The 16,617-nt window shown below is 43.3% G+C and overlaps 2 protein-coding genes across 11 annotated transcripts in view; one reads left to right on the top strand and one right to left on the bottom strand.

Annotated features, from left to right (window-relative positions):
* The window catches only part of PFKFB2 (6-phosphofructo-2-kinase/fructose-2,6-biphosphatase 2), a 27,298-nt gene extending 16,831 nt beyond the window's left edge, over nucleotides 1-10,467 (bottom strand). For 8 of the 10 annotated variants that reach the window (XR_015722405.1, XR_015722417.1, XM_087857596.1 and 5 more), the window contains exons 1-4: nucleotides 7,453-7,604; nucleotides 6,341-6,448; nucleotides 751-876; nucleotides 152-248 (exon numbers count right to left, since the gene is read on the bottom strand). Coding sequence is in view for 8 of the 10 variants with exons in the window: in XM_087857596.1 (XP_087713722.1) it covers nucleotides 152-248; nucleotides 751-876; nucleotides 6,341-6,431 (314 nt within the window). In the remaining 2 variants the exon portion in view is untranslated. The other 2 variants (XM_087857579.1, XM_087857583.1) reach the window with 2 other exon arrangements.
* On the top strand, nucleotides 9,429-16,617 carry YOD1 (YOD1 deubiquitinase). Its single transcript, XM_045787771.2, has 2 exons — nucleotides 9,429-9,786; nucleotides 10,821-16,617. Exons 1-2 carry the CDS (start codon nucleotides 9,444-9,446, stop codon nucleotides 11,522-11,524), a joined length of 1,047 nt encoding a protein of 348 aa, XP_045643727.1. The 5' UTR covers nucleotides 9,429-9,443; the 3' UTR covers nucleotides 11,525-16,617.

Below are 16,617 nucleotides of genomic sequence, written 5' to 3'. Positions count from 1 at the left end.
TAACTACCCAAGCCCAACGTGACCTGTCCACCAAATAATCTCCAGTTAAAATCCCCACAGGATTACTAAAAGGAAAACCGAGCCCTGCCACATCTAGTCTTGTGATGGCAGAGAAAGAGCTGGCTGGGAGGTCAGGCCTAAGGAGACTCACTTGCGGATCTTCATGGCCTCCTCATTGTCGTGCCGGAAGAAGTCGTAGGACTTATAGGACTTGACTGCTTCACGCCGATATACCCCAAGATTAAACACTGCAGATGACACCAACAGCCTTCAGCAGTGAAACAATACAATGGCCCCACCAAAGGGGACTTCTTGGTCTAATGTCAGAGTAGCCAAGGAAATGAAAAAAAGCACCATGGTATGTTGGGAACAATACTAGATTAAGAGTCAAGTTAGATTCAAGTTCAGACATACTCGTCCTCGAACAAGTCTTAAACTGTCTGAGTTTCAATTTCCTCAGCCACTTTGGGATTTCACAGGAGTACTGCTAGGATTAAACAAGATGACCTATATGGAGGTAAAGCCCTATACCATCAAAGGCATGCCCTTAAATCTAGGCCAAGCCACCCAGGCCAAGAGGAAACAAGTCTATAAACAGGGAATAATAAATCCAGTAAATCAGGAATCAACCACTATTTCTGATAGAAGCACCCTGTAATCTTGACGCCAAGGAGAATAGGTCTCCCAGAGGCCTGGGAGGCCCAAGAACCAATCATTTCCCATCCCAAGGAATGAATGATCCGCACCTACCTTTTGTGGGCACCCCAATCCAGTTGAGGTAGCGTGTGAGTTTCTTGGACACGTAGGTTTTGCCCCGGGCTGGCAAGCCAATCATAACGATGAGAGTTGGGGAGTTGGTCATATAAGATGCCCACGCTGGAGGGGAAAGAGAACAGATCTGAACGGCTAGGGGCTGTGGAAGGTTCATGCCCTGGGCTAGGTACTTCACAGCCATAACCTCATTTAACCTTTATACACCTCAGCAAAGCCAGGGGAAGACTGGGATGGCAACGAGAGGAGCTCTCAGTCCAACCTCCTAAAAGGAACTCAAAGGTCATGTAAATTTCCAAGAAGTACGCAAACCAAGACATGTCTTCCTCACACATGCAAAGTCTCCACAGAGGTACCTAAGGTGGAAAGAGAGGCAAAAGTGGCAAGGATTACAAAGATAAGAACATGGCACCTTCCTTAACATAACAATGTCTACTAACACAAGAACGATACAGCTGTGGAGGCACACCTTGTGCCTGGATAGTCAGAGTCCTACAAAAGGTCCAACACAGTTTCTATCCTGAGGATCCCACCCATCCCCCAGAGCCATGGACAAGAACTAGCTTGCCCACTGTAAAAAGAGCCTGGTCTCAAACAGTTTTGGCTTTTGTGCTCAGGACATAAGCTTAAGCCCAAATTTCTAAAGCACAGTGAGATTTAGACTATGGCAAAGCCTACTTGACACAAGTTCTGACAAGACCCCTCAGGAAGCTTCATGCTAAAGCCAGCCTGCAAGGGCATCATGGCCAGCCGGCCTCAACGGCCCTGTGAGAGCAAGAAGTTTAGAAGCAGAAACAGTCACTGGTCCATCCTTCCTTAGGAAACTTATTTCAGGAATGCTTATGTATGGAGTTAGGGCTCAGTGGACAGGTGGAGCAAACTAGACGGTCCAAGGCCAGGTGACTTGCCTAAGGATGCAGGGTGAGTCATGGACGAGCCGGCACTAGAATTCACCGCTTGTGCTGCCTCCGCACTTTGCTCACAGGGGCGGGCTCCTCCCTGCCCATCTTGCCACAGAGGAGCAGTGGGAGAGGGGCCTCCATGGCTGCCGGCCACTTCCCTGGGGCCCGGACCCAAACTGAGGCAAGGTAGGAGGACTCAGGCTCTGCAGGCTCCTGGGAGGGGAAGCCCTGCGCAGGGATGAGAGAAGGAAAGAATTGCCTTCGCTTTCCACTTCCCCGCACTGCTCTCTGGAAGGAGCCCTGCCGGGTGCTGCTGCTTCTCTGCTCTGGGACAAGGTGGGCCCGTAAGGCTAAGAAACAATTCAGTAAAACTGAGGTAGTCGCACGGATCTCACTGGAGAAGTGGGCAGAAGGGCCTGGGTAGAGGACAGACCTCAGAAGGAAGAGAGTTTCCTAGGGGTGTTGGGCAAGAACTACCCAGAAACCAAAGAGTGGCCCCAAGTGGTGAGGGAGGAGTGGCTGCCCAGACTCGGGGTCAGAGGACTTGGACTTCAGTCCTTCACCCGCTGTGCACATGGACAATTCCTGGGCCTGGGCAGAGACTCCTCCAAAGTAGGCAACGAGCAACCTGAGTGATTTTCATCTGTGTTTAAATAGGAAGCACAAGGGCAGGCAAATGCCACCCTGCAGCCTCAGCTGATGTGAATCCCTGATCTCTGACCCCTGACAGGTCGGCCTGGGTACAGCTTTCTCGCCTTTCAGTAGTAAAATCCTCCTGAGTCTTCACTTTCTCCAGCTCACACCACACTCTGCTCAATCCCCCATGATTTGCCTCATTACCGGCACTCCTGGGCCTGCTCTGTCCACAACTTCCAGCCCATTAGGCACTTCCCCCAAAGGTCCTCTTAGCCTCCCTAAAGCTAAAAATGAACTGATGCTTGGGAACTGCTCTGAAGCTAAACAGGAGACCAGCTGCTGCATGTTTACCCAACTGGACAGAGAATCCTAAGAGCAGAAGAAAACAGGGGTCTCCAAGGACACCCAAGTCACCACACCTCCCACCTCTGGGCTTCTCATTTTCCACAGTACAAAACTAAAACACACCTCCTATCTCAAACTGCCACGTTGACAAAATTAGGAACATTCTGTCCTGCCTGTTACAAAACAAAACCACTACCACCTTAATTTGAATAGTAGATAGTTCAAGCTGATTAATTTCAGAGACAATGTAACATACTCCTTAGCATATGATGGAAAGCTGTTTCAATCCTGAAATTCTTTCCTACCTTCCTTAAACAAGGGTTAACTCACTTTCTCAATCTTTAATTTACTCTCCCTCATGAACATACTTAGAGGAACTGAGGGCTTGATAACTTCCCTCCTACAAACAGAAACACTCAAACCCAGGGAAGTAAAGAGGTTGGCCCACAATTCCACAGTAGAAAGTCAAGGTCAGGGCTCTGACAGGACTCCTGGTTTCATGACTGCCCCACCAGTCCCAGCCACCAGCTCTTGTCAGCACCTGGCCAAGGGAGCCACGTGGTATGCACGACTAAGTTCTCTAATCTAATCCTGAAGGGTGGTCTAGCAGGTCAGTGGTTCCCCACCTTTTTGTGAACAAGGCCTTCTTCCACTATTTGTTCTAAATAGGCCCAATATTTTTGAAATTTGCAGCCTATTAAAATGGGTTTCATTTGTATTTTTTTCATTCATGAGAAATCATAAAACTGCTAATTATCACCTTCTATTTGACTGATAGGCATGAAATAGCCAAGTTCTGCTGCTAAACACTGAGAAAGTGAATGTGTTAGTGAACCAATGCAGCTACAGTTGACAATGCCCAATTTCCATACACGCACTTTGAAATATTAAAAATAGCTAACAATACAGAACTTCTTTAGGGGAATAAATCAGTAATGCTGATCAGCATTTCAAATGTGTCTTTCCTTCTATTACTTCTGTAGGAAAAGCTGCTAGCACAAACCTGCTAAGGTATATGGGCAGAGGCGTCCCTGCAGCATTGCTTGTGATGGTGGAAAACCAAACACAGGGCGAATGTCCATCAGGGGGAGACTGGCATAGCCACAGAATGCAATACTATGCAGAAAGAGGTAAATCTGGATTTGCAGACACACACACACACACACACACACACACACACAACCCTCCACAATATAGTAAGTTTAAAAAAAAAAAAGGAAAATAGCAGAATAGAATATGTAAAGTGTGAACCTATTTTCATTAACAGAATACACCAGAAGATGTTGGGAAGAATCAAACTTAACAGGGACAGGAAAAATTGTGAGAGATTTTTAACTTCTCACTTTCTGTTTTGTTTGAATTTTTCACGAACACATATTGCTTTTGTAATTGGGGAGAGGTACACATGGGAACTTGTTGGTTTCAGACCTACTCAAAATCTCGAAGAATAAAAGAATAAAGAAAAGCATGTACACACTCACCCCTGTCCCCACCTGCCTAATTCCTGAGGTGCCTTTAAGATGCCCTGAAACCAGTCATCTGGGCACCTTACACGCATCTCGGCCAGCAACCACCCATCACCCCCATCCCTGGAGCAGCTGAAGTTCCAGCAATGCTCCTTTGGAAGTTTTGGCTCCCTGAAGTCCTTCTCCAATCCTCCAGCTCAGGCACTTTCCAGAGTGAAGTCAGCCAACACAGGTGTAATTGGCAGCAAGGGGATAATGGCTGAGCTATTAATAAAGCAACTGCTGGGTGTGAGCACTGAGCAGCCAGGGGAGCCTGCTCCAACACACAGGCAAGCAATGGAGAGAAAGAAGTAATATAACAGGGATTTTCATGACTGTATTTCTCCTTTGACTATTAGGGCTGCAGCAGTCTCCCAGCCCAACCCATGAGGGAAGAAGAGAAGGGGGTAAATGAATGATGGTGGAGTCCGATGCTCCTACTGGGAGAGAAGAGGGTGGAGCTTGGAAAGGAGAAATCAGAGCACAGAGCAAGAATTAAGAGTCTAGAGGATAGAAAGGAGACCTGGGATTACTGCCTCCTTAACTATCAAGAGCCCTCAAGGCAGAAGAGTTTAAATGGCACAGAGCAGGTTTCTGTGGCGAATATAGCTGACACTGGGCACTGGGCAGACTGTGTCACCACCTGCTCTCTCTACCCTTTTGGATCAAGTGTCCCAATAACATGAATGTACCTCTCTTTAGTGCTCCCAAATCTGGGTTACGATATTGTCAAGCAAGAGGAGAAAACAGTCTTTACTGAAAATCTAATTCTTCACAGGGCTCTTATAAATAGTGAGCTCCCAGCACAGCACTTACAGCACAATTCAATTTATATGCAATGAAAAGTGAAAAATAATACACTTTAGCTCTATAAACCTTCTTCTAAGTGCTTTCCTATATTTACTCATTTAATTCTCACATTGCTCTAGGGGGAGATATTATTAATATCTCCATTTTATAAATAAGCAACCTAACGCACAGAGAGGATAAGCAACTTGTTCAAGGGCACACAGCTAGGAAGAAGTAAAACCAGGATTCAAACCCGGGCAGTCTGACTCCAAGTGCTGCACTCAAACATCATGCTATACTAGTTATCTCCCACAGGGTACTTGCCCTCAGTACCTGGCTTCCTGCCCTGGCAGAGAAAGGAGACCCTAATCATACAGGTGTGCCAACCCCAGTATCACATCCAAAAAGCTGCTTCTGTTGCACTGCAAAGGCCAGCAACCTTCATCAGTGCTGGATGAAAAGAGTATCATCATGAATCATGAGACTGACACGGACACGACATCAAGGTCGAGACTCTGGGGAAAGCTTTGAACAGGACATGATCCCATGTCTCATGCTGGTTGGCTGCTTCTACCTCCTATATACATGATCACTGAAGTGAGAACTGACTGACAGGGTTCCAAAGAAAAGGTGCATCTGGAAGCAAGGGAAAGGGTTAGCATTCCTTGAGGTTCCCCAAATATTGTAGGGGCCAGTTGCCCAGGACCTTTTGCCCATACAGGCTACAATGAGGGTTAGGAATGCAGATGCAAGGGGGATAGAAATGATGCTTCATTTCTCTGCAAACCCACCTGCTATCTCTGTCTAAAGAACTGGCATGGAAACGCTCTAGTGAAATCTGTCCCCAGAGGAATGAACCTGTAGGAAAAACAGTCTGCAAAGTGCAAAGGCTAACCCTGTGGGAAAGCAGGGTGCCAAAGTCAGAGTGAGAGGTCAGATGTCAGACCTGACTCCCCCTGCGGCCTGTTGAAATGAACTACTACGGGCTCTTACCTGCAATTTCTGCAGTGAGCAGCAACTTCACAAAACGTAGCCCCCAAAATAAAGGGAAACTGTTCACAGTATCAGCCCTAAGTAATCCCTGCACCTGCCACTCTGCCTAAATCACTGTTTGGGTAACTTTCAACATCAATCGAGCATGCAGATCCCCCCATGAGACAGTCAAAGAAAGAAGTAAGAAAATGTGGGGATATACCAGCAGTGTAGCCCCAATGACAGACATTTCATTGGGCTTACTTGTTTCACACAAATTCCCCTCGTAGACTTGGTTTTAAAATCCCATGTCAAAGAATTCTCTCTCACTCCCACCAAGCATCAAAGTCTAGCGTTACAACTATATTCCTAAGATAAAATCCTGGGAGGGAGCAGCCCCTCCTCTTTCCCCAGACTCACAACATTTCTTCTCTGACATTCGAAGATTGCAGGCTTTGGTTTCACAGCTGTTGTTGTTCTGTTCTGTCGAAGATGCAGTATTCCCAGACATGGCAGCTCTTCAGATGTCTGAAAGGGGCAAAAGGAACATAAGGAAGGAGACATCCCTCAAAACACCCAGTGAAGAGGACAAGTGGAGTAGAAGTGAAAGAATCCTGGGCCAAAAATCAAGTCCAGCCCTCTTGCTCCAGATTAATAGCTACAGGCCCTTTGACAAGTCCTTCCTAGCCCTGTTTCCTCATCTATAGACTCAGCTGCACTAGAATCTGGTCTTTTTAATGCTGACTTAGGAGGTACATTCACATAAATTAGCTCCTTCAGTCCTCCTAATAATCCTTCGATAAGGCATGTTTTGCTACCATTGTTACTTTCTCCTAATTTACAAGTTGAAAAGCTGCGTTTAATCAAATGAGGTGGCTTCTCCAAGTTCCTTCCTGACCTCAGATTCTAGTTTAAAAAGCTGGGGAGAGTAATGGCAGAAGTCGAGGGTGAGATGGCTTGCGAATAGATCAAGTTCATTATCATAAAGTCACTGCAGTCCAATGGCAGGATTCAGTGGGACATCTCGATCATGTTCCCTAAGGAAAAACTGTAACTGGACCCTGTGACGACCCTAGCGCGTCACCATCTCTCCTCAGGTGTTCCCATTCTCAAGCCCTTGCTCTGCACCCTCTTCCCATCTATCCCGTGGTTTGCACACTATAAGGAACACTGGGGCGCTAAGAGGTGGTAAATGACTTCGCCAAGGTCACTTGCTTAATAATAAGTCCTGACTCGAACCAGGGTGGGATAGCCTCCTGCTCACGCACCACACCCAGACAAGGGGCTCCTGAGGACCGAAGGTCTTACTGCTTCAAGGACCTTGCACTGTTCTTCCACTGACCAGACAGATCCTCCAACCCGAACACCAGCCGCCGCTCCCGGTCCCCGAACGCCCGCACTCCCAGCAATGCCGGCACTTCCCAGAAAACGCCAAGGCATCACCGTCCCGCACCTCATCCGGGTGCACGCAGCCCGCCTCCTCCCACCCGCCCCGGCCCGGCCCTTCCAGGCGCCATACAGCCACCGCTCACCCTATGATCCCTCCTAAGCTCCCTCCCGGCAGTGGCCCCGGCACTTGTCCCGTTAGGCTGCGGACGGGAGCTGACACACTGTGGCCCGGGCCGGCACCCTCGTAGCCGGCAAATCACGTGCCCCTGTCAGGCTCCGCCACCCTGGCGTCTGTCCTCACCTGGAGAGAATCGTCGGCCAATCCAGCGGCCGCAGGCTCCCTGGGGCGGGGCTCCAATCGGAATCGCTGACGCTGGCTCCCGAAGGTGGAAGAAACTGTGAAGCCGAAAGATCGTAAGCTTCCAAGTTTCCTCGCACTTTGGAGATTGGTTGCATCGTTGCTAGGCAACTCATAGGGCTGGAGGCGGGGCTAATAAAACGCAAGGCGTCTATTCATACTCTCGCGAGAGGGGACGAAACAGACATCTAGAGAGGATGTGACTTTTTGCGACGGGAAAACGCTGTGGAAGTTAACGCTTTCCTCCCTGAATCCCAGAGGGATCTTGTTAGATCCGTAAATTGAAACGTAAACTTTAGAAGGTGGTGCTTTGCTAAAGTAAGCTACCACCGTACTTGAGCTCTTTACACCTTAGGGTGTTTGCATATCCTTCCCATTGGCCAGACACCGTAACCTAAGAAAATCAACTATTCTCACTGCTGAACTGGGAACTTCCCTGGGCCCATCCACGTACTCCAGTAGGTCTTCTAATCGTCGCCTTTATTCTCCCTCCCACGCTATACCATCTGTTTTGGTCTTCTTGAAGGACCAAAAAGGAAAATTGCTTCAGCAAAAAAAATTGGGTCACAAAAGCGGTCAAAAGAGGCAAAGCTTCCATATAACTTAGAGGTAGAGAGAGGCTTTTATAGTAGAGGTGAGTTTGCATATTTCCAGCGAACTTTTTACAGCTGCCCCCAGGCCCTTCTGATGATGCTTGATTCTGTGGATAAATCCACGCAACGCAGGTGTGCTTCTTCGGATCCAGGATGGGAAAAGAACAATGTGGATTTCTTGGAAAAGAGAAATTCAGAGATGTCTTTATTCCTCGTTCACCTGGGGATTCATCCTTCAAAACAGCTCAACTAGTATCTCCTTTTTGAAGCTTTTTACAGCTCTCTGTGTTATGTTATGGTTGCCTCATCCGCACCAGTACAACTGCCTTTATCCATTCATCAGGTATTTATTGAGCACTTATTTGTGAAGCACAGCCCTTGGTTCTAGGGATACAGGGTTGGTAAAGGTCACATAATCTAGCATTATCACGTGGCTGTGAAATTCAGTAGTTATGTACCTTTTACACCCCACCCTCTCTCCCCATGACAGTACTTGTAATACTGAAGGCAGGAATGGAGTCGTCTTATCTGTAAACCCAGGGCCTGAACTGGAATCCGACTGATACATGTTAGTCCTCTTCTCTCCTCCTCCTTATACTGCTACCACCCAAATGTAGCAATTGCCGTAGGCCCAGATGCTGACCTCATACTGCGCTTTCTGATGTGGCAAATGGACGTTTTCAAGTTACTGCATCAAGGTGGCAAGGCCAGTCGTCCGGCTTCCTTCACCTCAATGAGTCAATGTTTGCTGCAGTCATGAGCCTCGTCACGAGTGTCTGATTGTTTTTGACAGGTCTTTTGACTCGCTGACCATTCTTGGCATTCGTTTGCGTTCTGAACTATGACTCTTATTTCTCCTGGTGCAGTTTGGAAGCCCCATTGAGTAATTTCCGACCTCATTAAGTGCAAGGTTACATTCCAATGTACCCGATTCAGGAACTCCTTCCTCCACCCCCTTTCCTTGAGTATATATGCTGCCAAAGCACAGGGCACCTCACTCGCTGTACATGTAGCAAAGCCACTTGTACTTTAGGAATACGAATAAATCTTCAGGCTTTGACTCCCGTAGGGTTGGCCGCAGTAAGTTAGTTATCACTTTAAGAGAGTTCGCGCTTCTTAAAGTGCTAGGGCTTACGCTGCAAGAAAGTATCGCGAGATCTGTGGCCACCAGGGATTTCTCGCGATGTTTGGCCCGGCAAAGGGTGGCCATTTTGGAGTCCATCCGGCGGCTGGTTGCCCCGGCGGCGTCTGCCAACCTGCTGCCGGGACCAAAGCTGGCACCACGGGTGTCTGGCCTGTGGGCAGCTGGACCGACACGATGTGGCGGCTCCGCTGCAAGGCCAAGGATGGCACCCATGTTTTGCAGGGGTTGTCTAGCCGGACCCAGGTGCGGGAACTCCAGGACCAAATTGCCGCCATCACCGGGATCGCCCCCGGCTGTCAGCGAATCCTCGTCGGATACCCGCCTGAATGCCTGGATCTTAGCAACGAGGATACCATTCTTGGGGATTTGCCCATCCAGTCAGGTAAGGGAATTGAGCCCGGGCCAGGGAAAGCCCTGGGAGGACGGAGAGGGGCGTGGGGGAAAACAGATAACTAGTCTGTGGGTTAGTTGGGGGGTTTGAGAACAGGGATAAGGATAGGTTAAAGAACGAAGAACTCTGACGGAGGCCGGGGCAAGTGGTTAGCAACTCCTCGACTTTATATATGGTTGAAAGAGAGAGGGAGGGCCCAACCTATATGAGAAGCCCAAAGCCTGGGAGTCCCCCCCCCCCCGCCTCCTCAGTTTGCTTTCTAGCTTACCTTGAAACACGGTCTCGTTTTGTTTTCCTTCTGCATCCACAAAAGTCTAAAAAAATAAGATCTATTTTCTCTGTCCTGATGGCTCTTTCCCCTGTAACCTGAAAGAAGATAGCAGGTCTGAACGATTCAGGACACTTTTCTTTTTTGCTTCCCCTGTTGGTTTTTTCAATCACCTTCGTAAATACTTAGATAAATAGGTATACTCATTTTAGAGTGTGGTTTTACACATCCACTGGAGGCCCTTTCAGATTCTAAACAGTGGCAGTTGTTTCTGTCCAGTATTAAAACTCGAACAGCAATATTGATCATTAAAAGCTTTCAGCTGTTGTATCAAGGATCCTGTCAACACTAAACAGGATGGCTTTGTTAAGTTTCGGAAGATCGAGAACCCCCTAGTGGCCTAGTCTAGGGTAAACACTTTTTGGAAGAGTGGGCTTTTAAAATGCAGAGAGAGGAAGCCTTAAGGAAATTTTGTTATTGAAATATATCTGTTTAAGTAAGTATAAAGGTGTGTAAGCAGGGCTCCTTCACTGAATTGGAATGCAGCCTAAAATGTTTTTCTTTGTTCTGTTTTCATCTTTATGGAGATTGAGTGAACAAGAAGTATTACTGGTTGCCTGTTTGTAAAACTGTATTCTCCCTAGTAACCCAGTTTATACTTCAACTCCTTCTGTTTGTAATTTACAGACTTGGCTAGTGAACAACCAGTTTCATCTGTAATTTCTCTGCAGTTCTGGATTTGTTTTATTTTTAACAGGCGACATGCTGATCGTTGAAGAAGACCAAACCAGGCCCAAAACTTCACCTGCATTTACAAAACGTGGTGCTCCTAGTTACGTCAGGGAAACTTTGCCTGTGCTTGGCAGAACTGTGGTCCCAGCAGACAACTCTTGCCTCTTTACCAGTGTATACTATGTTGTAGAAGGAGGAGTCCTGAATCCAGCTTGTGCCCCTGAGATGAGACGCCTCATAGCACAGATTGTAGCAAGTGATCCAGACTTCTATAGTGAGGCAATCCTGGGAAAAACAAATCAAGAGTACTGTGACTGGATCAAAAGGGATGATACTTGGGGAGGAGCTATTGAGATATCAATTTTGTCTAAATTTTATCAGTGTGAAATATGTGTAGTGGATACACAGACAGTAAGAATTGATCGTTTTGGGGAAGATGCAGGATATACCAAAAGGGTCCTGCTTATATATGATGGCATCCACTATGATCCGCTTCAGCGTAACTTCCCTGACCCAGACACCCCACCTCTGACCATTTTCTCCTCGAATGATGATATTGTTCTTGTACAAGCACTGGAATTAGCAGATGAAGCCAGAAGAAAAAGACAGTTTACTGATGTAAACCGCTTCACCCTGAGATGTATGGTATGTCAGAAGGGATTAACTGGACAAGCAGAAGCAAGGGACCATGCCAAGGAGACAGGCCATACCAACTTCGGAGAAGTGTGATCTATGCATGATGAGGATTGCCGCCTACTACCTCACAGATCCAGAAGGCTCTGGGTTTTCCAATAAGCTATTCATTACCTTAAAGAACAAAAGGACACAATGCTTGAACCATCCTTTTAACTTAAAACCACTAAGACACTGAAATTCCTTGTTAAGATTAAAATTAGTGTGCAAGTTTACAGATGTGTGTCTACAGTGGTGATACATACCCTTTCTCTGCTGGGGTGACAGAACAGGTGGTCCTTGCCACCTACTGACACTAACCCGAAGATTTGAATTTTAGTACTATAAACTAGCACCCAGCAGCATTAACCTATAGAAGAAAACAACTTCATATTTTGAGTAATGCGGAAGGCCTCCCTAGAGGCCACTGGACATAAACCACAATGTCTCCATAATTGAGTCCTTTTAAAAACTGATTGAGTTAATAGTTTCTAAATTATGAATTGATTCCTCAAATGAAGATACTCAGAATTGTCAAAACCGATTTTATATTACAATTTGGTAGACTTTATAAATGTGTACTTAACCAGTTACAAGTACATTATAAGCAATTTTTACAGGAATGAGTGTGTTCCTTGAGAATGACCTAAGGAACTGATAGTGCCCAATTTAGGATTTCTAGTGTATAAAAGTAGAATGTATGAGGGAAAAGGTGCCTGAGCAGCTTACTAAAGCTTTAAAAGACCGTTGGCCTCGTGTTTTAACACAACTCATTTATTGATGTTTGTTACGTTAGATAAAAACTTTAAATTAAGCAGGGTATTTATTTTTTAATTGAAGTTTCTTGAAATTTGAGTGCTTGATTTTTGGTTTTTTTACATAAAGATTTGTCTGGAGGAATTAACTTTCCTCAGCTTTTTCTCCAATTCCTAAAAAACAGCCTTTGTCTAAAGTGATAATGCTGTGCTTTGATTTGGTTTTTGTGAGATCTTTTGCTTAACTAAGCAGTATTTTTTTCCATGCTAGCCTTATGTGGCCACTAATGCTCTTTTGAATAATTTCACATTTCTGCAAATTAGCACTTTGCTTATTTACAATCTTTGACTTTTGAAGAATTTTAAAGTAGTTGGGATAATAACATTGACTGAATTTGTTTCACTTCCAAAATACGACAGTTTTTAAATCCTTGCCTTATTCAGCTTTTTTGGAATTCTGCTTCTTCCTAATATTAGCCATGTAGTCATTTGCTTGGTGGGCCAAACTGCAAGGCACACCCTCTAAAATTAGCTTCATTATGAGATCTTCCAGATAAAAGTTTTCTACCTCTTTTCTTAATTCTTCTGAAGATCAGGGATGCTAAATTATAATTTGTTACGTATTATTGCACAAAATGTGAAGAGGCTTACTGTTGTGAAGTTTTGTTCTCTTGGTCTCATTTTCTGATGAAGTATCTCACTTACAAAACCAATGGTATACTTTAAAGCACTTCTGTCTCTTTCAGCATATCTTCTTGACAAATGTTTTAAAATTGAGATTTACTTTTAGCACTTTCACTTGGTGGAGGTGGCCATCTAAAATTAAGGAGCATGTAAACAATTTATTGGACAAGTTCTTTTAAGGAAGAATTCACAAAGTATGTTTGAAATCATTAGGTGACATTTCTCAAGTACCTATTTTGTGAATAGCTGCTTTAGGCATTATAAGTTATGGTTTAAGTGTAACTTAAAAGTGTTTAATTTTCTATTTTACTGAGCCTTAAAAATAGCACTTGTGAGCTTGCGATACTTAACGTTTGGCAATCATAATATGTACAAACAAATATGTTTGAAGATCTCTTTGTACCTGGCTGTCATTTTGGTCAGAAGATTTTTGTATCTCTTAGTTCCCCCAGAAAAAAACTACATTTAAAACTAGCAGTTAAGAGTATATCACTGGGTAACACCCATCAAACTTGAGCTTTACACGTCATCATTCATAAAGCTTGCCTTCCTGTGGTAGGTACTTCAGGAGCCAAACTTGACATTTGCTTACTGGAATTTTAGAGAAGTTTATTCATGTAACACATATTTATTGGGTAATTTATAATGTACCAAGCATATATTGGTATGTTTTCCAACCTAATTTTCTGTCACTTTAAAATTGAGTATATTTTATCTACATTGGATTAATTTAACAAATAGAAATAGAACCTGATATTTTATCAAATTAAACCCCTTCATTTTAAGTGTTTTTGTTTTCATATTTAAGCTTATACTTCTATAGCAAGTGTCAAGTATTTATTCCGGGGATCTTACTCTATTTTACCTGTTACCTAGATTGTCCATTCACCGACTGGACACCAGTAACTCATTCAAATGGCTCTCAATAATGAGTTATAAATTAATTAGTTGCTGAAATTCAGCATTAGGACTTGAATGTTCTGATCATGGAAAATCCAAGGTGATGCATTATTTGCAGACAGTTTGATTTAGTTATTGAGGATTCAGAACCTAAACTTGTGCTCTTTCTAAACTCAAGCTTGTAAACCTCACAGAATCTAAAGATTTTTTTTTTACTGCACTTACTAAAGTCTTGAAATTAGTTTATTAATGTGTGTAAATTCTAGTCTTCAGAATTTTGAAAACTATGGATTTAGTACTTGCAGCAGGATCAAAAGAAACTTTTTCTTAAATTTGCACTTGAGCAGAATGAAACCCTTCTTCCTATTTATTTCTTTTTTGAGTGCCATATAAGAATATTTTTTTAATTCAAATGAGGATAGTTTACACTAGTGGCTGAATGAATGAAGATTGCGCTTTCCTGTCCCCCACTCCTCTTTTCTCTTATTCTTCTTTCCCTTACTCCTCTGGATTTAGAGATCCGGTGTAGGGTGGTGAAGATGCGCTTCTAGGTAGAATGTTTTCAGGGGTTAAAATTATTATTCCTGGGAATTTTGTGATGTGATAGCCATATAAGGACATTAGTGTGGTACATCTTTTGTTAATCATTCCTAGTTGATTTCTTAATTATTTCCCATGAAGTAATATTATTATTATTTCCATGAAAATGAGCGTAGTCGAGGGGTACCCTTGAAAGTTTGGCTGCTGGTCAGCTTGACCCTGTTGGCGAAAACTAATATAATCATGCCAGTTGATTATTCCTTGAAGTTCAAGCCCCAGCAAAGTCATAATCAGGAATGCATTAATGTGTTATCTCTTTATAAATGCCCCTAAGTGCCCACGCCCAACTTGCTTATCTAGCATATGCTTTCTGTCCTGTGTAGGCATTAAAACATATATGTTGCAAGTTGCCCTAGCTAAACATAGTTTTCTATGTCTTTTTTGAAAAAGTTAGAATAAGGAGTATGTAAAATTAGCAGAATAATTGTTTTATGGATCAGGTGGCCTTCTTAAACTTTCATTATGTTAAGATTTATGTTCTTTCATGTGTTGAGACACACATTTGTTATTATTTGCAGCACTTTAAAAAAATATGAAGTAAAAGTTTACATGTTAGCCCTCTCCAGGGGTCTTGTTAAAGGCATTAAAATATAATTCTTGAGCTGCTAACAATCAGCTCTTCTTAATCAACAATTGCCATCAATGTATAGTGTATCCAGTGGTACAACATTCTGGTTTTTGATAACAGTGGAACTTGATTTCAGTAACAGGAGCATGCTCTGTGCCCTAGCATTCAAAAAGTTACCTGTTTCTATAATGTGGTTGTTCTTTCTCATTCATTGTACAGTGCAGTATTCAAATTTGTCCTTGTAGCACAAAGATGACTATAACAACTTGGAAAAGATTAGATTCTCAAAACTCTTCATTTGTTGTTTCTAAGCAAACTTACTTTAAGGGAGCTGATTTTTTAGCCTTAAAAGTGTCATTCTTAAGTCTAAAGTGAAACACTTGATTTGAATAAGCTGGTTCATTAAAAATGTTTTCTTACTAAGAGTTACAATATTTCAACACATTAAATTCAGTTTAGAAAGACTATAAAACATGCCTGATTGTGGGAGAGGGTTTTATTTATTTTTTTGTTTTCTAAAAATAAGCTGGCATTTTGTTTACAGTGCTTTGAATATTTGATTTTGAAGAAATTGTTACCTTGATACTGAGTTGTGGGGTGCTGATTTAGGTCTTGGTCCATATGAATTTAAAGGAGATTGCTATTTTAAATTAAAGAGAAAGGGGGATAAAGTACCACTTAAACAGAAGAGATCCTCAAATGGATACATTCCTTAGTCATGAATAACGCTTTTTGAAAAATGTTTCAAGCAATGGATTGTGTTCTCCTAACTCTCCTCACCCGTTTCTTGGCATGGACTGTAGCAGGGCCATAACTGAGAAGCATGTCATTAATGTATAAACCATGAATAGAAGCGTTTTGCTGTGATGCCTTTTTATACTTCTCTTTTAAAAATACCCACATCTAGGAGCTTAGGGATGTGAAGATGTGATTTGGTTAAGTTGTAGGTAAGAGGTTAACCTAAGAAAGGTTTAGAATTTCTGCTAAGATTACATGAGCCTGATCTTAAACCTGGTATAGGATATGCAGTAAGTTGTAGCCCATAAGTTACTTAAAAGGACCAGGGCACCTAATTCTTGTCAGGTTTCCAGTTCACCTTGGTGTCATTCATGACTCAGGCTGCTTACAGGAAATATAATTTCCTTAGCAAAGAGTAATTTTTCCCTTTAAAGTAGTATTGAATTCCGCTTAAAATGCAGAATAAATATGTATAAGTTTGTTAAAAGGGATAGAGAGTGACAGTCCTCTATTTCTTTTATTGGTGGATTGGAGGCGAGGTGGAGATTCCTGGGGCAAGAAGGAAACCACGAATTGTCAAATTTAGAGCTTAGAACATGACTTGAAAAAGTAGTAGGTAAGGGCAAAACAGAAGGGAGTTCTGTTTCTTGGCATATTTTTCTTCATTAAGATGGACAGTGTTTTTTTTTTGTTTTGAAAGTGTTCTGTTGTCTATTTGCCAGCATTTTTTTCAAAGTTAATGCACTGCTGCTGCGTGGGAGATGTCTTACTTCATTTTGTACGACTCTAATGTGATTTTGCCATTGTCAGTAAGATGAATGTATTTTATTTAAGAGGTCTGTGATTTTAAATACCTAATGCTGTATGAAGTGACTTGTTTTGAAGGAATAAATGAAGTGAAAATA

The sequence above is a fragment of the Ursus americanus genome, chromosome 2 (genome assembly GCF_024610735.1).
Source record: "Ursus americanus isolate L20-20 chromosome 2, mUrsAme1.1.p, whole genome shotgun sequence".
Classification (NCBI taxonomy): Eukaryota; Metazoa; Chordata; class Mammalia; order Carnivora; family Ursidae; genus Ursus; species Ursus americanus.
This window is presented reverse-complemented; position numbering and strand designations above follow the sequence as displayed.

Excerpts from the sequence above, each read along its gene's own strand:
- YOD1 (XM_045787771.2), top strand. The coding sequence starts at position 9,444 with ATGTTTGGCCCGGCAAAGGGTGGCCATTTTGGAGTCCATCCGGCGGCT. Across the intron at positions 9,787-10,820 it reads GGATTTGCCCATCCAGTCAG|GCGACATGCTGATCGTTGAA; the intron begins GTAAGGGAATTG and ends TATTTTTAACAG.